The 21,523-nt window shown below is 44.6% G+C and overlaps 1 protein-coding gene across 2 annotated transcripts in view; it reads left to right on the top strand.

Annotated features, from left to right (window-relative positions):
* The window catches only part of AGBL4 (ATP/GTP binding protein like 4), a 956,884-nt gene extending 935,638 nt beyond the window's left edge, over nucleotides 1-21,246 (top strand). Inside the window, exon 6 of one of the 2 annotated variants that reach the window (XM_032920116.1) lies at nucleotides 21,196-21,246. In XM_032920116.1, coding sequence (XP_032776007.1) covers nucleotides 21,196-21,205 — 10 coding nt within the window. In that variant the 3' untranslated portion in view covers nucleotides 21,206-21,246. Of the gene's footprint in view, nucleotides 1-5,491; nucleotides 5,860-21,195 lie in introns of those variants that run through there. The other variant, XM_032920115.1, reaches the window with a different exon arrangement.
* Nucleotides 21,247-21,523: the final 277 nt, after the last annotated feature.

Raw genomic sequence — 21,523 nt, 5'->3', positions numbered from 1 at the left:
AAGCTCATACGAGTATCTAAACATCCCTTTGCTTTATCCTCTCATGTTGGCCAGTGCTCTTTAAAAGGAAAATTAAACCCCCCCAAAAAACTGCTGAGGAGTCAACCAACCTCAATCTGATTTCCAGGGCTGTAAATTGCATTAGTAATGGGAGCACTACTATGGCTTAAAGCAAAATTACATGTTTTGCCTCAAAAATTAATTTCGGAGGTTTTCTTCCCCCTTCTCTATTGGTAATTATGATCTGTCAGCTCACTCCCACACACGTCTGCATGTTTTACGCAACTCTCCATACTTGTAGCTGTTGTTAAGGAAAACCTTACAGGTCTAAACGGTGACACATTTGCGTGGGTTCAGTGAAAAGGATCCATTTACAGTTTGGGGAGATTTGCAGTGCTTGGCCAGCTCCCAGCAGAGGGTTCACGAAAATACCGCATTACAACAATTACCTTGTCAAACACTTGGGAACCAGAATGCCGGCTGGAAGGATTTTACCCTGGATTTCAACATGCACACTAAAGCACATGCAAACAGATAAATACACCTCTGGCTTGGTCCTGTTTTCAGGCAGTCCCTGAACAGAAGATGTGTAAAAATACTTCAGGACCAGCCAGGGAGCCAGTGTGTCTGATGGGTGGCCCAGCAGGAGGAAATAATCTGCATTACTGTATGAAGTAGGTTTGGTCTATGTTAACAATCCTTTTCAAAATGAAGGTGCTGTCAGCTGATTTAATTTAATTTACTCCACCTTAATTTACTTTTGGAAATGAGCTAAATGAATAAATTGAATTATGACTACTTTAACTCTGAAGGAGCATATCCACATAGGAGCTTACTGTGGTTTTGCTAATCAGCTTTACATTTACACCCTAAATGTATTTGGATTAGCTCTCACAGGCATCCTCCATAGATATGCCTGGAGATAGCCACCTGCTTTCCATTTCCTTCCTTGGGCTTGTTGCTCGGAGGAAGCCAGGGCTCAGTAAGCAGATTTACAGCATCTGTGTCATTTTATGCCTCACCCCTGCCTGGACTTTCCCTCTATTTCTAAAAAGCAGGACAGAGCACTCTGCTCTAGATTGGTTGGGTGGGTGGATAGATAGATATGGGTAATGTCTGATATAAAGAGCGTGTTAATCCCCATATCATATTGCTAACTTGAACAACCTCAAGAGACTCTCATTTTCTGCTACATCTCATCAGGTAAGTGTAACCCATTATTCTCCTGCTGCTCCTTAGGTAAAAGGAGGACAGGAGAAAAGAAAAAGCCTATTCTCATTGTCTGCAGATTCCTGCTCCAGGGTCAGTAAAGATATATAACATTGGCTAGGTTTGAGCCATGAACATTGTTGTAGTTGTGGCTCCTTCTCTTATGTGATAGAATGGTTCCAGTTACAAGTTAATTATTCCAGTCTCCATGCACTGTCTCCTTCATGGAGCAGATATGTCTTACTGTAGCGAGCTGGGGAAGGAGGCCATGAACCAAGGGATGGATTACAAGCAGCAGGATCCCTTCTGTAATAGAGGGAGAGACATTAGCAAACTCTCTTGGGGAGCAGGCTCTTATATGATGCCTTCTCTATAAGCAGCATGGACCAGTCCCTGCATTCAGAAAGGCAGGGCCACAGGGTATGGACCTGATGAGATTTCTGGATAGCACTGGGATTCTCCATGCACCACATCAGTGGGGTTTGTATCACCCAGAATCATAATCTGATGTACTGGTTGGGTGGTGATGTGGCAAGCATGGATTTGTGCTCACTTTCTGGAAACAGGCACTGGTGACCACTTGGGAAAAAAAGAACAATCAAGCCTGTGGTAATGGCTGAGGATTTCTGACTTCTGCTCTAACATTTCAGATTTGTTTTTATTGCTTCTAATTGGCCTTGCTTTGGAGCGCACACATTATCTAACTGCCAGGGCACTGGCTGTCATTATCTGCTGGGCCATTTTATTTGTGTCTTTTACAACTGAAACTTGTCAGACATCCCCAGAAAATATTGTGCTCCCTTTGCAGTGTCAAATATGGGCCTGGCTAATTGTGCATCCCTGAGAGTAAAGCATTTGAAGTAATCAGGCAGTGATTGTTTAGCTGCAATGGACGCAATGGAAACGCGTCTCGTCTCTATGAAGGGGAAAGTGTAAGAATTAGATCAGCAGCTACATGACAGCAGCCAGATTTCTTGGTTTCAAGGATCAGAGGTTAGCTATTTTCCAGCCTTGATGGTTCATTTTTGATCCCACTCACGTGGCTTGGATAATTTTGTTTTCTCCTCTCTTTGCAATTTAAACACAAATTCTCTTCTATTCTCGTCTTCTAATACACCAGCTGCAAAGCCACTAATCCAAACCTATTGCTCCCCACCTAAACTTGCTTCACTGGATGGAAACAAAAGTCTGCATGAAAGAGCTCAAAATGCCACAATGGCACAAAATGCCACAAACATGCCTATGGTGGTGGCTTTGTAAAGCTCAGCTTATCTAAAACATTAGCCTGGTTTCTAAGTCTGATGATTCATTTTAAGACCTTTAAGGTTTCCTAACAATTGGAAATCCAGATAGAGTGTTTTAGATGTGAACATGTAAACTACATTTGGAGTAGATGTATATAGGGCTTGTCCTCTTACAGATGAACTGAGAGTGCTATGGGAAGCAATAGGAATACCCCTGTTTGGCAGAATGTAGAAAAGAGCATCACTGGAAACACCAGGATGTTAGACCAAACTGTGAATTATGCATCTACTGTATTTAGATAGAAGCAATTTTGCTGTTGAAATCAGAGGCTGGCTTTTTTTTCTTTTTTCCCCATGGGGTTCTGCAACTTGAAAATTGTGTTGAGATCAAGCATGTAGTGGGGTTTTTTTTAGCTGTAAAGGTGAATGTATTCAGATTATTCAAGTGGTGATTTTTTGGATGTACAATTAGTTGACTGAGAGATGTGGTATAAATTTGGTATTGTAATTGCTATGCCTCTGAGATTTCAATTTGCAAACCAGTTTGCATGGCTCAAGATTAACTGTTGTATGTACGGTGAGCACACAGCAGCGCTGTGGTTTGATTGTGACTGTCAACTGGCTCTATGTCCAAGTACCTGATGTAAACAGTGGTCGATAGTCATAATGCTTCAGTTCAGTGGATGCCTGGATGGCTGCTAAAAATGGCCAGTGTCTAAAAATCCCATCTGTAAGTGCTGTTGGTTAGATAGGATTTCCTTTTTCTATGCTACCCAAATCAGGAAAAAAGGAAGGTTTAAGACCCACTTTTATGCTCTTTGTGTGTTCCATATTATGTTTCTTTCTCTTGCGGAGATGAGAATAGGAATGACATTCAGCAGTGCTGTTCTAGTGGCCTGGACGAGTGGGCACAGAGAAATGAGTGTCTGTATGGAAGAGCCAAACCCTGCCTGTATGTCCAGCACTGGGAGCAGGCAGGCAGGCTGTCAGCAGTGACACGGCAGGGCTGATGCTGCCCCAGGGCAGGGGATGGATTGACTGGCTGGTTTTCCTATGCTTTGCGTGATTCTCCGTTTGGTCCACAGCTGCTGCTGTGTTTGGGTCTGAGTGTTGTCTAGGAACATGTCAATGTAATTACCCACAGAACCAGAGAAATAGCTTGTTCTCACTTCAGTGTGCCTTTCAGGTCCCCCTCCCAGGGTCCTAATTTATTTATTTTTGTCTCAGTGTTTATCTCTTCAAAATACCACTGTGCCTTAGGTTGGTGATTGAACTATGGAGATGCAGTAGATGCTGAACTGGTTGGCAGCTGTGACAGCAGTGTGAGGGCAGGGCTGGTGGAGCTAAAGCCCTCTAAACCCTGTGTCCCATCGGACCCTACATTATTTCAATTAATTTAAAATGTATTTTAAAACATTCTTCTGCAAATAAAGGCAGAAGGACTGACAAACAACACACCTGTGTGGTGGGGAAGGTAGTTGTGTTGTGTTGTGTTCTCCTGTGTTGCTATGGCAGGGAGATTTAGAGGGCACAGGCCCTCAGGGGTAAGTCATGGTGGAGCGATCAAGAAACGTGGATTTCCATCTCATAGAATCCTAGAATGGTTTGGGTTGAAAGGGACCTCAAAGCTCATCCAGTTCCAACCCCCTGCCACAGGCAGGGACACCTTCCGCTAGCCCAGGTTGCTCCAAGCCCCTGCGTCCAACCTGGCCTTGAACACAGGGATGGGGCAGCCACAGCTTCTCTGGGCAACCTGTGCCAGTCTCTCACCACCCTCACAGTGGTGAATTTCTTCCTAATGTCTAATCTAAACCTCCCATATGTCAGTTCTCCCTAAGTCTGCTGCATGGCCTTCAGAAGCTCACTTCACCTTTGGTAACATGGCTGTATGAATGAACAGGTTATCCCCTTCCTAGTGCATGTGTCTCAATGCAATGGGTACAGCACCAACACCAGCTTGGCTTGCGTCTCCAGCTGCTGCAGTGAATACAGACAACTGATAATGGAGGGAGCAGACTGACTGCTTAAAGAGTATTTCAGGCTTGAATTAACAGAATTAACCAATAATAAAGGATAGAGATTTACTTTTCCTTAAAGTAGCAAGCATTCACTGTGCACACCATAAATACACACCCAGCAGCACTTTGGGAAGCAAGGAGTGAGAGTATCAGGAAGCAAAGCATTCCAGAGTAGGTCTGTTCCCCCAGAAAAAGCTGTGGGAAGCCGAGCTGTTTCTGTGGTGCTGAGTTGTGAGGAGCTGAGTTTTTAGCCCATGAACACCTGGGGCATCACTGCAAAAGTACTTTGTGTTTAGTGTAACTCTGCTTTGAAGGTCAGTAGTTAAATTCCCACTGCTGTAGCCCAAAAGGTGCATTAGAAATGCCACACTTCAAACTACAGGGACAACTAAAGCTTTGCATGACTCTTAATAACTGGAGTTAACAGGCATAGTGAAGTAAGAGTATCACATTGAGCTCTTTGAAGGCACTGGTCTGGATGCTGGAAGCACCGGCATCATGTGTTGGGCAATGGGTGTTCCTCAGTGATGCAGTAGGAGTCTGTCACTGAAGGGTTGGGGTACAGCTGTAAAGCACAGCTGGACAATCCAGTGGTGGGCAGACCTGTGAACCCAGCTGTCCTGTGAATGCTATATGCCCCAGAAGGAAATATTCACAGTGATACGAGGGCTGTTAATGAGCAGAAATGAAGTGAAACATATCAGGCGTGTGGGAGCTGCAGTGAGGAGAAAACAGTGGTGAAGTGCATTTACCCAAAGGGAAGCAGTGGGGCCCTTCTCTCAGAGTGCAAAGCCCTTGAAGTCTCCTGGAAGGACTAACCCTGCTCTGGAGAGTGGGACCAGCTGGTTTTTTACCACCTCTAATTTGTCTCAAGCTGCCAAAGCCTTCCTTACAGATGCACTTCACTGTGAGACTTTACACATGGCTTCTCCTCAGAGCACACCCCACATGCGGCTTACCTGCTGCTCAGACACCGCAGTGGTTCACAATACCTGTCCTGTCTCTCTCTCCCTTTGGCAGGAAGGAAAAACTGCCGCTTTTTAAAGGCACGACCCAGCGGGGCCAAGGGAACAGCCATGCTGGAGGCAAGCCAGAGAAGAGGAGTCAGGCACATCTGAAGGACCAGCCTCTTTCCAGGAGATGAAAGAGAAGGGAAGAGGAGAGGAGGGCTGGACTGCGGGGCAAGGTGGAGGAGCACATCGGGGTCTGGAACAGATGGTGTTTCTCTTTCTTTTTTCCCCCAGACAACTATTTCTAAGATAACAGATTGCCCAAGGAGGAACGAAGGAGAAGGAAATTAGCTAGGAATTTTACTATTGATTATCCTTTTTTTATAGATGGTAAATCAATTTCTTTTTTCTGTTTTTTTTTTTTTCCTTTCCTTCATCTCTGGGGGGAAAAAAAGAGTGACCCGATAGATTTACAGGAATCATTTGCAGTGGCTGGAAAGCTATTTGTTAAAATGAGAAAGCCTCCCCTTCCTCCACCAGCTCTCTTTAAAGGGGTAATCCATACGATGAGCTAACGAGGGAGTCCTGGCTCCCCTTGCTGCACCATCTGATGTCTCCCCTTTTAGTGTCAGGCTCAGAAGCTCTTATGCCAATTGCATGTGCTAGCCCTGTTAGCTTGCATTAAGAGAGCCTGATAAATAGCTTCTGGGAGTCAGGCAGGCGCTCCTCAGTGTGCCGTTCATCATCTGCTGCATGGTTAGGTTTTTTGCTCTTCTATCAGATCATTTGAGGAAAAGGGTCATATGAGAGATGTTACTGTCAGGCTGCAGGCGCGAAACTCACTGCAAGACCTGTCTAACAGGCAGGAACCATGGTCCTCCAGCAAAAACTGGTTGGGGTCTAGAAAGATGGGACTTCACCACAGATGTACGGCTGAGGCAGTGTGAGCTAGGGTTAGTGCTGAAAGGGGTGAACAAATAGTATTGTGCCACTACTGTAAGAATCCCCCAGAAAACCTCACCACCTTCCCATAACATGGACAGCATGTGAAATGCCTGCAAAAAGCTATTGTCACTAGGCAGTCTTGTCTCCTGTGGTGCATGATTAACTGAAACATCTGGCAGTGATGTGGAATTGAAGCAGGAGGCCAGTGGTTCTCAAACTGGAGAATAAAAGAGGGTGATTCTAAGGGGAGTATGAGTGTCTCCAATGGGATGGGAAGGGAGGGTGCACTTAGAAGTGCCTCTTGCTAACCCATCAGAAGCCTTGGGAAGCTTCAGTGTCTTCTGCTAGGAGTTGGGCTGCAATGGTGGCTTAGAGGAGAGAACGTTCTAAGACCCAGTGGATAGAGAGGAGAAGGATGAACCAGACTGAGGGTGAAGATGTGTGAAACAAGACAGAGTGAGCTCCTCCTGGCACCATGTGGCCCTGAAGAAGAAGTATCCCCAGACACTGTTCTCTAGTAAAAGAGCTAGGTTGGATACTCTTCTCTTTCCCAGGACTCAAACACCATGACCTAGGAACAGAGTCAGACTCAGGTGGCTCCTTGCAGTGGCCTGTGTGTGAGAAGAATGCATCCTGGAGATAAATCAAAATGTATGAGAAAACCTGAGAACTATAGGCTAAAATAGACCATCTGTAAGCTAAATTTACTTTACTTAAATTTCCCTTGTGAAAGTACCCCCTGATTCTTCAGCAATGGAGACCTGGCTGCAAGGCCTGAGCATGACCAACATTGAAATGAAAGCAGCTTGGGTTGCATTCATGCAGCCAGGGAGCTAGCAGGCCCTCCTACGTGCTCATCTGTCTTTGAATACAGTCCCATATCTATATCTCAATGGATAGAAGGGAATTCTGTGTAACATCCTTAAGCTCCTTTCCATACAAGTAAACAAGAAGCAAGCATGGTCAAGGCTGAGGTCTTTGTTGTGTCTCAGGACTTCACAAGCACCTCTGAAGACCCATCACAATAGACCTCCTGGGAACTGCTGGCACATGGTTTCCATCCAGTTTGCTTTACTGCAGACACGAAAAGTGAGCAGGTACAAGTCACGACAAAAATCTGCCTTTCCATGCCTCTGAAAAAGGACAGTCTGCTCAGGATCTGACAAAACTTGACGTGTCTGTGCATTAGCCACCCGTTAGCTGGACTTTTATTAGTTAGTTTCTCTCTGGTAAGGGTAACTTGGTTGAAAACAGGAGATATCCCAGTGGAAGGAGAATGATCTAAAACACCAAGCAAACCTGAAATACTGATACTGTCAGTATTTCAAGGTAAGGGGGTTAAACCGTGCATATTTTTAGGGAGAATAAAATGCCTTCATATGATGAATTCCAAGGCATCCAAAAGGCATAGTGCTGGCTCTGCCTCCAAAAGCAGAGTAATGAATAGCAGTGACAGTGTGATAATTAAAATGACCTCTTGGAGATATGGATTAGAAGGTACGCAGAGGGGGGATAAGTTCTCCTTTGAATTAATCTAGTGCTAATTTATTACCATCGTTGGGTTTTATAGAGTTTTAGGGGAAGACTTTCAAAGTTGGTTTACTGGGGTGATAATGTTCTGTCTGCATATTCATTGGAAAAAGCACTTGCAGAATTCCTCATTATCTCTTTTTGAATGATTCTATATGTACATATAAATGTAATGACAGTTTCAGGTGTTTGCTTAGCTGCTAAAGAGCCTGCTCTAGAAATATGAATAAAGTGATAAAAGCAGCAGTGGAATGAGTGTGCTGTTTCATTTTCATTCCTTACTCCTCACAGGCCCCCCGAGTTACTTCAATACCAAGATGTGAGCATGTGGATTCTGGCAAGCCCTTGTGCTGCCCTGCTGTTGGCTGTCAGAGGCTCCTGATATCTGACTTGTGAAAGTTGGTCTTTTAAGTTTAGGCTTAATAACTGGATCTTCTTGGGATCTCATTGTCCCCACTTCTTACCTGTCTCCTGACACCCGTATCTGCCCCACAGCCTTCAATTTCCAGGTCTTAGTTTAGGTCTATACTGCCAGAGACACTTCCCTTTCTGCTGAGATATCCCAAGCTTTTAGTTGGATAGAGAGGACAGATTGGAATCAGTTACCCATATGGGAAATGATGACATCCCATTTGTCAGCTCCCATGCTGGTAACCTTCTTCCCATCCTCTCCACCTGCCCAGCAATACCACAACATCCAAACACAAGCTTATCTGCCAAGAGCATCTGCCTTGCTCCTCAGTCAGGCAGCACGCCCATTCTGAATCCCACCCTCCCCATACTTGTTCCAGCATTGCACATTCAAACTAACTCTGCTCTTGCCTCTCCTTTCATTCCTGTCTCCATTTGTCTCTGGCACCTTCTGGTCCACCCACAACTGCCCTTACCCACTTTTCCATCCTGAGATCCTGATCGCATCTCCTCTGAACCCTATAGGCAGAGTTGACTCCATAGTGCTTTCTTCAGAGACCCACCTCTGCTTTTGGGATCCATGTTTCTTGAAAACTCTCTCTGACCACCTGGGGATGGGAGCCTGAGCCTTTCACCATGGGGTCTTTCCTAGCTTGCATAGTGAGGGCTTACACTTTGGCATGGCAGAGTGTGCATGATGTGCACACACCATGTCAGAGATTCTCAGTGAGATCATCACGTGAGCTGAAAATGAGACCTTTTTCTCCCAGTCTCCAGTTCATTTTCCTCCCACATGAGTGCTGAAGAATTTCTCCTCCATGTGAGCAGTTAGCTCCTGCTTCAGATGAGCCTGGAGCCTCTGAAGACCTGCCCTGAGCCTCTTCTTCCTGGAGAAGATGACCTGTGTCTCAGATGTAAGTAATGCACATTGTACACTCCACAGTAATTCTTTACTAGTCGCTTGTGTTGGTTGCAAGATAAGGCAACACCAGGGATTGTGAAAGGTTCAGAAGCCAAGATGGGGTCCGAAACTGGGAGTTAATTTGACAGAACAGTATTTACTCTTGAGAACCAAGGCATGTGTTTATCTGAGCACAAGTGGAGGGCTCTTCCTGCAGGAAGACCACAGCTCCATTGCATTGCCCTGCTTGTTTCCACTCTGCTCGGGGAGCTGGAGGGCCCTCCCTTGGAGCTGCAGCAATGTGTTTACCTCCCTCTGTATGGGACTGGGTGATAAATATTAAAATGGTGAAATTAACTTGTTTTCTGTGCATTCTTCTCTCCTGACAAGAAAATCCTGCTACAAACCCCTGTGCAGGCAGTCTAACTGCGCTGAATCGGACCCTTGCTGTGAGGGGATTATATATTCTGATTGGGGCTGCGTTTGCAATTATTTTCTCTGCCACACCAAAGACCTTTACTGCAGAGCTGCAAACCAGTTATAGGAACATGAAATGCTTTGACTTCTTCACTAGGGAAACATTAATCCAATCACAGGTTATGTCCATTACAGACTATGGCAATATTGTATACAGGAATTCCCGGGAGAAGGTTCTACAAAAATTGGAATCTCTCTATAACCATGTTATGAGATTTACTGGTGTGGATAAAATGGGCAGAGTTAAAATTACCAGGCTGGCTATCTCTAAAAGACAGGTGAAGTCTGCTGGCTATCATTGCTTCATAATATTACAAATGGAAAAGCCCTGAAGTAATTGAATAACACATCTGCTGAAAAAAACCTTGTGAACTGCTATAACCTAAAGATAGACTGCAAGGAAACAATGTAGGTACAGTACCCGGTTAAAAGGAAAAAGATGCTTTCCTTACCTGGTGCAGGAAGATATCGCAAATGCAGATAGAGATTCTCTCTTTGCCTCCAAGATTATATGTGTGTGTATGTGTTTGTGTCTATCTACCTCTTTTCACTTAAAAATAAGTTAAACCTGTTTCCTCAGCAGCCAGAGGCATGGTGCTGGATGGTAACGATTCATAAGCAGAGCACACCAAGTTTGCTTTTGTACTGAAGGTTGCTAAAAACATTTGACATAGCTTGCAAAGGAACTGATTTTTGCCCCCTTAAAGTCTCTCTGTCCTTGTGCAGAAAACGATTTCAAAGCACTTTGCAAGAGTTGATTCAGGTTTTCCCTGTGCTTTAGTATCACTATTCAGTGGTCCATAGCCATGGTTGAATAGCAGAGAGCAACTTCACTGGGTCGTTGCAAGCCCAGGGCTGCAAGGAAGATGTGTACTGATGCAGCTGCTGCCACTGCCAAAGGTCCGTGCACTGTTCAGAGGGGAGGACGGCCCACAGCATCGCCCTGAGGGACAACCACATCACCTCCAGGCAGGGAAAAGCCAGGCTTCCCAGAGCCACAGGCTCCAGACCAACCAGAGCTGACCAACCCTCACCTCATCTGTTCTCTGGAGGTAAGTGCGCTATGGACTGGACTTTCTGTGGTGCTCAGATGACAAGTCAACTATGAGCTGGCAGTGTGCCCCTATGGCTAGGAGGGACCAGTAGTGTATATTGGGGTGCATCAGGAGGACTGTGGCCAGCAGGTCAAGGGAGGTGATAGACCTCCTTTACTCAACCCTGGTGAGGTCACATCTGGAGAACTGTGTCTAGCTGTGGGCTCCTCAGCACAAGAAAGACAAGGAGCTACTGGAAAGGGTCCAGCGGAAGGCCACAAAGATCGTTAGGGGTCTGGAGCATCTCTCTTATGAGGAGAGATTGCAGGAGCTGGGCCTTTTTAGCCTAGAGAAGAGCAGACTGAGACGGGACCTCATTAATGCATATAAATATCTCAAAGGTGGGCGCCAGGAGGATGGTGCCAGACTCTTTTCAGTGGTATCCAGCGACAGGATGAGGAGCAATGGCCATAAACTGAAACACAAGAAGTTTCACCTCAATCGATTCTGTGAGAGGGGATTTCACATCAGATCAGACAATACATCCTCCTGTGGCTCTGCCTGGGAATGGAGGAGCACCTCTCATTACTCATGTTCTTCCCCATCTGGAAGCTCTGAGTAGAGATCCACAGGCACCTGACATGAACTGCATTGCAGCAGCATGGCTGTCAGGGGCTGTCATAGCTGGTCAATACAGGGAGCCATGATTTATTTCATGTTTCATGCACCTCCCCGCAGCAGCCTACCGCACATGGAAGGAAGATATGTTCTTAAGAGAGCCAGTCTGGAGGGGTTTGAATCCTCCCATGGAAGGAATGCAGGGGAGGCCGAGACCATGAGTACTGATGGGCACAGTATGTAGAAGAACTTTGAAATCAGTGCCGTGTGTTGCCCTCCCCCCCCCTTTTCTTTTCAGTAAGTTTTTCATTCAATAAGTTCTTTATCATTGAAAAAAAATCCGATTTGATGAAATATAAAAATGCTGCTTTTCCAGTAAGGTTTGAAATTTACAGTCTGGAAACAGGGGGAACAGAAACCATCCAACTTCAGCTGCAGCATCAATAGCCTGGGTATACAAAGGAAGATTTTTCTTACCAGCAAGTATTTGGAAGAAAAAACAGTACTAGAGGAAGTTATGCCATTGGGGACAAAGTCTTTCTTACAGTCATAAGGGAGCCAATATCCTACTGTGATCCCCTGTTACATACACAAAACTATACTGAGTATAAAGAGTCCCCTGTTCATTTTGCACGTTTAGGGCTGTTACCCCTGGTACACTCAGCCAAAGCAGCCTGAACAAACACAGAGGATTTGGACACAATTCCCTTCTGCGCTAGGAAAGGTGGGGGCTTTCTTGTTTTTGCTCCATGTGTGTGCCACTAAGATTAATGAGGATGGTTCTGTCGCATTTGTGACCCGTTTTAAGGCTGGATTAATATATTTATAGAGGAGTAATGCTTTTAGACCCAAAGTGTTACCTATGCTGTGTGATGCAGTTGCGAGTTGCCCCTTTACAGAGCTGTGCTGCCACAAATGACAAGGCCACTCACTGGTGTTTGCTGTGCAGAACACAGGGCACAGCCCTGTGGGGAGACAGCGAGCTCTTGGTGGGAAGTTGTTTTCTGGCAAATCCAAGTTGTACTCCAGCACTTTCATTTCTTTATCCCATAAGGCAGATTTCTTTTCCCCCTCGGTCTGTCACAGCGCTGTCACTCTCCCAAAGAGTTTGAGCAGCTGATCCTGAGTCACCAGATGGAAAATACACAGCATGTCCAAGGAGGCTTCACTAAGAAGCAGGAGGAATAGGGGAATGAAAAAGATGGGGAAGTATGATTTAACTTGAGATCGAGAAACTGGTTAGAGTATAGAGGAGCTCTTTAGCATGGAAGTGGCTCTTGCAGAGCTGCTTGTTCAGCACTGAGGGCTGGGTGAAACCTTTGGTCCTTTTAGGTGAAGAAGAGTTTTGCTATTCTTCTAAACAAAGCTAGCACTTCACCCTAGAAACCCTGAGTGCAACTCACAGCTCTTCGATGGATTGGATGTTGCAAGGTTTAGGAGAAGGTGAGGAATACTTATTTGTGTGATTCATCTCAAATCCCATGATATTTCTACCTCATGCCAATGTTGCTTTATATACCTTTTTTCCATGTGAGGAAACACCCATTGCTCACATGGTGGCCCAAGACTCAGGCAGCTGAAGTGAGCTGAAGCAGGACAGAAGGGAGTCACAGAAGCCAGCAAGGGAAGTGAATGAGATTGAGCCACAGCAGCCAGCTGAGGGATGGCAGTGGGTGCTTGGCTAAATCATCACAGACGCTCCCAAGGCAGTGTTGGCAGAGAGCAAACAGTAATTAAGAATGGCTGTTAAATGCAGATATTTCATACCTCTCATCCTTGCAAAACAGGGAGAAAGATTTTTGCAAAATACTTCCTTTCCTGTCACACTCACACCACATGTTTGTTACACCCTCTCCCTAAACCAAGCTGTCATTCAGCCATCCTGAGACATCCCAAACCATTCATCTGAGGATTTCTGACTGAAACAGATGTAAACATCACAATCCCCAAGTTATTAGTTAGTTCCATGCCTATAACATGATTGAGGGCTCTGTGAGGTGACAGAGGTGTGTGGAAAGCCGTACAGAGAAGAAACCCCATAAACCTCCATGCCACTTGCTATAATCTGTGTAAGTCACCTTTTGGGGTTACTCTTGTTTGCCCAGGACGACCTCCAGATATCTTTGATTTCCTAAGCTTCCTTGCTCAACTTCATCATTATTTCACACTTACTGCATCCATGTAGCCCATAAACAAAAAGCTGAAACAAATGTACTTCATTTAGGCATTGCAGGTAGGTATAGAGATGGTTATCTGGAGTTGTTCTGCTGTGAATGCCGACTGTCCTGCCTCCTGATACAGGGGATGTGCAAGACGTAATAGGGACAGTATGATGATACAAAAAAAACAGGTCACAGCCAAGGTCTCCCTTTAACCTGAGGCGTGTGGTATTTGAGTGAAACTGTTTCCTGGTGCCAATGCCATTTTTAAACAATTTAAGCTGTAAATTTCATATCTGTAACTGGATTTAGAGCAGCCTGTGTATGGGTTGAAAAGAGAAAAATCTCTTAGTTTTCATTGATCTAGACAAATGGTGGCAGTCTGCACACTGTGGGTCCAGTGTGGAAACCCAAGGCTTGGTTTGTGCCATGTAGCATGGAACATACCAGGTTAAAAAGAAGGCAGATTCTGGGGAGGGGAACCTGTATTTGGAAATCATCAAGGACCATCAAAGCAACTAGTGCTGTCCAGGGTAAATTTACTTGAATATGGTTCCAACCTCCTCACTGTTTCGGTATCCAAATGCCTGCAGTTTGTATAAAAACATGTTTGTACACAGGCTATAAGTTCAAAACACTAGACTTGACTGAAGGCATAACTGAGAGGGACAAAGAGATGCATATTGCTGCGTCTTTGACATGAGTTTACCAGCACGTTTGTGGTCAGTATCCTGTCTGTGTGTTTCCACAGTACAGAGGGAGGGCCCAGGGGCAGCAACAACCCTCAGACATTTCTTTAATCCCACACTTTTAAATGCATTTAGGCCAAAATCCTTTGTTATTGAGAGCCCTCTGGGTGAACAGCTATAGGCGAGTTAATACAAACCATAATGACAGCTACAAGCATGTGTATTAGCAGTGGTGCAGACCAGCCTTGTGTTTCTGTACTTGAGAAAACGCACATCCAACATATTCAGCCCTTGGCTGCCCCAAAGCATTTTCTTGTGCTGTTGGGAAGATGAGAGTGCTGTGTGTTACTGGATAGGGGATTAATCAGTGGAGGTCAACACCACTAACCCCTTGTTACTGCCTGCCACAAACTCAACCAAACCTAATGCAGAGAAGGAAGCGGTCCCTGGTGTAACCATGGAAGGCAGTCTGGTGTAACCCACGGGGACCACGCACGCAGGCAGGGACAGGGCTGCTCACTGCGAATTGGGTACATTCCAATCTCATCTGGGCCAGCTCTGGCATCAGAAAAGCAGTTCAGTCCCAAACCAAGCCACAAGGCTAATCATTCATCAGCACAACTGCACTGATGCCAGTGCAGAATAGCGGCAAAGTCTCTATCCCCACGTACTTTTAAATCATCAAGCTAATAAGTACCCTGGATGATAAGATGTAATCTTTTAAATGCAGTATGGATTTCTTCCCTGAATTATGCATGATAACATCTTTAGGCATGAGCTTTATTTTCTCTCCTGAAAGAGCTGTCTCGTGGTGGTGGCGGCAGCGGTAATCACTGTGTTTTACAATTTGTGAGGCTGGCCCAGGAAAGGCTCCCTATGGCTACACAATCTCTGCTGACTTCCTAGTTGGGCCAGGCCCTAGGATGGTGCCAGAGCATGTCCAGGAGGTGTGAGGCTGTTAACCCACTGGTTCAACAAGCTGATATTGGTCTCCAAGCAAAAGCGGCCAAATCTGATGTTGAGGGAGATCAACAGGGGTAAAAGGAATGAATAGGAGGATTTCAAAGGTAACAGGACAAATTCAGGTCAAGCCTGGTCACATGCAGTCCCCATCTGGGGCTCACTGGTTGCTCAGGGGTGTGTGAAGCCCACACATTACACAAGAAGCAATGGGCACAGATTGTAACAAATACATGAAATCCTGTCTGAACACAAGAAAACACTTTCTGACTGTGAGGGTGGCCAAATACTGGAACAGGGTAGCCCTGGAGCCTCCATTCCTGCAGATATTCAAAATCCATCTGGACACAGCCATGGGCAACCTGCTCTGGCTGACCCAGCCTGAGCAGAGGGGATGGATGAGATGATCTCAAGATCTTTTTCTAACATCACTCACCCTGTGACTCCGTTTTTCCTGTTTCTTCTACCCTTTTCTGACAATTTTACTGCTCATTTTGCAGCCAGCAGTGTAATATCAATATTTAGCTCTTTTGCAGCATTTCTCACTCCTTGATCTGCAATGCCTTTAATGAGGTTTTTTTAACTGCTAGGGGAACTGGGGCAGTCAGAAAACAACTGATCTGATTAAAGACATTCAGGAAGATAGGGGCAGAGGGACCAGATTTCCTGAGTGTCACCTCCTGCTCCTGGATCAGCATTGCAATGCCTCTGCAAGGGGTATTTCGAGAGAGCTGCCTGGTGTATCTAGCACTCAGTGACAGCAGAGGCTGAAGGCACTGGATGCAGCACTCTATCCATGGATGCAGCCCTTGGATTGTAAATCACAGCGAAGGAGAAATGCTTCTGTGCTTTGCCAGGGAGACAATGGCGCAGGCAGCTCTGCTCTGGTGAGCTCAGCTGAACCACAAACAAGCAAGCTGGTGCTTTAATGACGGCATATTCGCCACTGGTAAAAACAATCTTTACCCACCAATGCTTCAAACTACAGGTCTAGTTTCTGTTTATCACATGATACTTGCTCTTTTTTCCCCAGTGCTTCTACTGTAGGTCTCAGATTTGGCCAAGTTGCAATGTATAACAACAGAAATATTCATTCTTAATATTACTATTATTAACAATTCTTAGCAATTGATGTTTCTAACATCATAAAAATTCCTTAACTAAAGCTCACGCTGCTCTGATTTTGCATCTCAATGTATTTTGATCTATTGACAAGTACACCTTTATAAAAAAAGCAACGTTGTGATTTTTCTCATGAATATTGAAAATCAGAGTGAGGAGCAGATGTGCGTGTGTGTCTACAGACACACGCACAGAGCCCCCACTCTAAGTACTTGTTTAAATCCCAGATCCTGACAAATAGGAATGATCTGCTTGTTACTCTTTCGGTGAGCTGAATAAATACGTGGCTTGTGTTTGTATGGAACAGAGGAAGCAGGCAGTGGCCATTTATGGGCGATTAATCACAGCCATGTATTCTTTATTTCCTATTTATGGGTGATACAGTGGGCTGAATTTTAATCAGCTCTCACTGTGGTAGGTTTTCATGTTTCTGCTTTCAGTAGTTAACACTTTAGAGCTATCGGGAAACCAAATGAGTAGAATGGCTGTGGGTTGGGATCATACTTTTTGGTTTTAGCAAGGACTTTGCTTACTGCCTTCAGAGAAGGAACAAAATGTCTCCTGAGTGTGGGCTTCTGGGAAGGTAACTTGGAAATGGGTGCAGTTAATGATAACATCACATAACAGTCAGTGGAACACTGAGCTGAGTTCAACTAAACCCAGCTATGAACCCAGATTTCCACTGTCTCTACCTAATACACTTATTAAAACTAATGCAAAAGAGGGAACAAAACACTACTACTAGCATAAGGGGAACATTCCTATTCGGGGGTGCTTCACATACGTTCAAGTGGGATAGTCATAACTAAATGGAAAAGGGAGGCTCCAGCCTTGTGCCCCACTGAGTCAGTGATGCCTTTGACAGCAGGAATGTCTAAATTGGGGGTTTAATATTTTCTGCACTTGTTACTCAGCAGATGAAGCTGGCTTTTCTTCATGGTCAGAACTGGGAGCTGCCCCTACCTAGGGAATGGAATGCTGCCCTCCCTGGCCTCTGACTGGTACAGTTGTAGCTTGAAAGATTGGCAGAGCAAGTGCTGTAAGGTCTCAGGTAGAGCTCAGAAAGGCTCATTTAAGGATTATTGCAGGACTGGCTCCTTTGTTCTTCATTGTTTTTTAACTTAAATATGGAGCATGGCAGAACGCTTTTCAGCAGAGACACAATATTCATCTCTTTGTTCATGGAGTGGAGAGTAATTAACAGAGCCCTTACTTCTTCTCCTTGGATGATGCTCAATTTGACCTTTACAGTACTAAAGTGGTATTAAGATAAGAATCATGTACTGTATCCTGACCTCAGTTACACCATAGTAAGCCTGAATTTGGAGTCAGACCACTGAAGTAATTAGAACTGACTGGGACTAAGACTGGTGCATGCCGTATTTGATATTCCTGGCATTTTTATTCAAGGCAGTCAGTGGGATCCATTACATCACCCACACCTGCCCTGTGTGTGCCACACACAATGTATTTATTACACGTGGTACTAATAGCACAGCAGGCGATTAAAATGGAGAGCACTTTAAAAGTCAAATTGGCCTTTTACATCACATAATTTGGGATGGGGGCCAGATTGCTCGGAATGATTTAGATACCTAACTCAATCAGTGAGTATGAGACATCGAAATGCCTTTGGAAAAAAAACCCCTGTAGTCCCTAATCTTTAAATTTCATCTTTAATTTTGGAGTGAAATTGGTGCTTAGAAAATATAGCTCAGTGAGGGTAGGGAAAGCAGAGTCCAGTGAGCAAAACTGAAATCTCGGTGAGCCAGGGACTGGCGTCAGCTGAAAGGAGATGGGAAATTAGGACGCAGCTCAGGCTGGCTTGCTTGCAGGAATACATTGACAAAATCAATGCAGGGAGATGATGCCGTCCAGCCCCTAAAAACCTACAGTCCTCTAAAATGAGGGTCCTGGGTGACAGATACTTTTCCAGGCATTAAGACTCTGACAGCCCAACCAAAGTACAAGATCAAGAAAGTCAATTTGAGGGAGTTACTTTATTACAGATAACGCTGCCTTTTCCAGATAGCCATGCTTCAGTTAAACCCGCTGAACCAAGCGCCACGTTGCAGTCCAGGCAGGGAAAGCAGCTTGCCCTAAGATATGATACAGGACAAGCAAAATTAATAATTTTGAGATATATCATCATAGGAATAATGCAAAGATTTTTTTTTCTTCTTTTTATTGGGATTCTTGAGAAGATTCTCCTCATGGGCTACTATTTAAAGCCCAACTTTTTTCGTGCTGCTTGGATCCAGTTTTCATACCCTAGCATGAAAACACACCTCTGAAAGGAATGCAGCACTGCATTCTGCCATGTGCAGTGGGCCAAGTAGGGAAGTCGCCAATGGGTGTTACTCAATGATGGGAAGAATTTAAATGATTTTTACGAAATGAGGACTTAGCTCACAAGCAGCTTAGGGACATGGAGACTTTAGAGATTTGGGGGCCAAATGATAAGCTTTGCTTCAAAGTCAGCCTGAGACTGCAGAATACCATTCTGAAATTACCCACTGGCTTCAGGTTATCCTTTCTGTTGGGAAGGGAATGCTTCAGCTGTCTTTCTGGGGCTAGTGAAAGATTTCAGGCTCCAGAACTGCCAATATTCCAGCACTGGAGGTATGTGTAAGTTGTGACAAATAATTTACAGATGAAGAAGTGCTGTGCAAGCACAGTGATGGGGGTAATAAAGTGTTTCCTCCTGGATGTACGAATGGTGTTGGGGTTCCTCAGGGTCTTACTCGCTAGCCCAGTTTGAGAAGAACATTGCTTATCTGGACACATATGTGTGGAAGAGCACACATGTGCATGGACAGCCCGGGGTTAGCAAAAGATTTCTGTTCATTCCCAAGCATGGCCAGTTTGTCCTCTGCTACACCCAGCATGGTAGCCACAGCATGGAAATGAAGATCTGCTCTTCATCAGTAATAATTTAGCTCTTTCATGTAACATGATGAAATGATTATTATTAAAGCTGCCTTCACAATTTCCAAGTCCAATTATTTTTTTATTAAGAATCAAACTTTCAGATCCCACATATGTCTTTGAAAATCTCAGTCTGTAGGTCAGCAACACCACAGAGATTTGTAATAACTTACTCCTTGCCATAGGCTTTGTCCAGAGTCACAGATCGATGGAGTGGGACTCAAATGATGGATGCAGGCCAATGCCCAATGCTTTGTACCTTCCAAGCCCTGGGACTACAACACGATGTACGTGGGAAGCGCAACAGAGAATCCAGCTGGCAGAACACACGTAGGCCGCTCTTACTGCATGAAGGCTTCATCCAGTTGCTCTTGTTACCCTGTGGCTTCCAGGGAATACCATATTAGAGAAGTGATTTGATCTTCAACAGCTGGATCATGCAAGATGCAAAGCGAGACAGCAAAATTCCTCTTCTACACTCAAGTAAATTAATATTATCCGGGCTTAACAGCTGGGGATGTTGGAGACAGTCATTACAGCATCAGCCTGGTTTGTGAGGATTCTTATACTAATTTTCTTCTCTGACCTGTATTTTTTTTTTCCAGCTTCTATCTAGATCAATGTTCAAAGGCACCAAAACTAGTGAAAAATAGACTAAACTAGTGAAAAATAGACTAAAATTTGAGTTAGAGTTCAAGCTGACGGGTCAATGAAGACATAGTTCAAGATAGCAGCATCATTCTAGTCACCTGTGCCCATGTGTCAGCTGAAAAGGAGTCAGAGAAGGATTGTACCTTCAGTCTGCTGGTTTTTGTCCTCCATCAGGCCTTTGCAAGTCACAGCAGTAAGTGTGGTCCCCAAGCCCCAACAGTTTAGAAGAGAAAGCTATTCCCTGGGCATCTTTTGGGAAGCAGCAAACTTGCAGCTTTAGACTGATGCTCTTCTTTATTTTGTGATCACAGCTAATTAAAAGAAATTAATAGAAACATAGCAGATCCAAAAGTTTATTAGAAAGTAAGCACTGTAGTTTAATTATGCCACTATGTTGTGTACAACACAAAGCCCACTGAAATCTGAATACTTGATGATCTCTGGAATTTGACTAAGAGCTCTTCGGCCTTAGGGAGAAACTTGACAATTACTAATCTACATATGCTGACAATCTCTACATATCAGGGGCCCCATGAGGGTGTTTAATTGCTCTGTAAACTTCAAACTGGAGTGTTCTTCAGTAGGGAAAAACAAGATGCTGCATTCAAGCTAAAGAAGAGTGGTAGTTGACATGTTTATTAAATACCCCCAGGCCCTGAAGAACTGCAGGGTGGAAAGTTCTCTGGGTAGAAGTTATAAATGCAGCATCGGATTTACTCAAGACAGAACAATTATGCATGAATGCTCAGGTGATACTATGGCACAATGGATCCAGGAAAACTTTCTGCAAAAGCATTTCCACAATTCCAAACAGTGTGCCTATTCTCTCACTTCCACAGCCCCTTCTGTCACATTTGCTTGAGTTTTATGACTGCACATAAAATGTCTCCATGGTTTCAGTGGAAGTGGACAGTTGATTGTATAAGGTGCCAACCTGAGCTTTTTCAAAAGCAAAACATGTGATGTTTGCCTCACTTGTGCAATGGTAGACAGTGAGTTTTGTCCATTATCTGGGAGGGACTTCTGTCCTCCAAGATAGCTTCAATACAGGACCTGAATTTATGCCAGAAATTTTAGTAGGTCTGGCTCAAAATGTAGCAGGAAAACTGATCATTTCATGGGAAAATTGATAGCTTCATATTCCTTTCCTTTAATTTACAGTTTGACACAAACCCACACTTTGATGATTAAGATTACTCGTGTGTTACGGACAGTGAAGAAGGTTATTCTGGCTCATTCTCCTGTTGCTGTATTGACTTGATGTTGGCTTTGATATTTACCTTTTATGTTGTCAACATAATCGCCAAGCGAATTCTGATTGCTTCATTTCTCATTTCTTCATATTTCAGGAATGTCTAGAGTTATCCTCCCGCTGCCATGAAGGTTCACTACCCCTACTCAACTGGCCACACCACATGGAGAGAGAAACGACACTAACCCCTCCAGAAGCCATCTGACACAGCAGCATCAGTCTCGGTGAGGGCTTTTACAAACTGCTTTATCATTTCTGGGGAGCAGAAGGAGTAGACAGAGCTTGGACTGCACCTTGATGGGATGTGCAGCACTCACCATTAGGGGAACACCTTGCCTTGCAATGAAGTTGATCAGGAAATAACTGAAGGGAATAAATGTGGAAACTCCCAGCGTCAGCTTCATTCTGGGCTCTAACGATACAAT

This window comes from Strigops habroptila, chromosome 8 (assembly GCF_004027225.2).
Source record: "Strigops habroptila isolate Jane chromosome 8, bStrHab1.2.pri, whole genome shotgun sequence".
Classification (NCBI taxonomy): domain Eukaryota; kingdom Metazoa; phylum Chordata; class Aves; order Psittaciformes; family Psittacidae; genus Strigops; species Strigops habroptila.
Note: the sequence above shows the minus strand (reverse complement) of the source record. Positions and strands in the feature narration are given on the sequence as shown.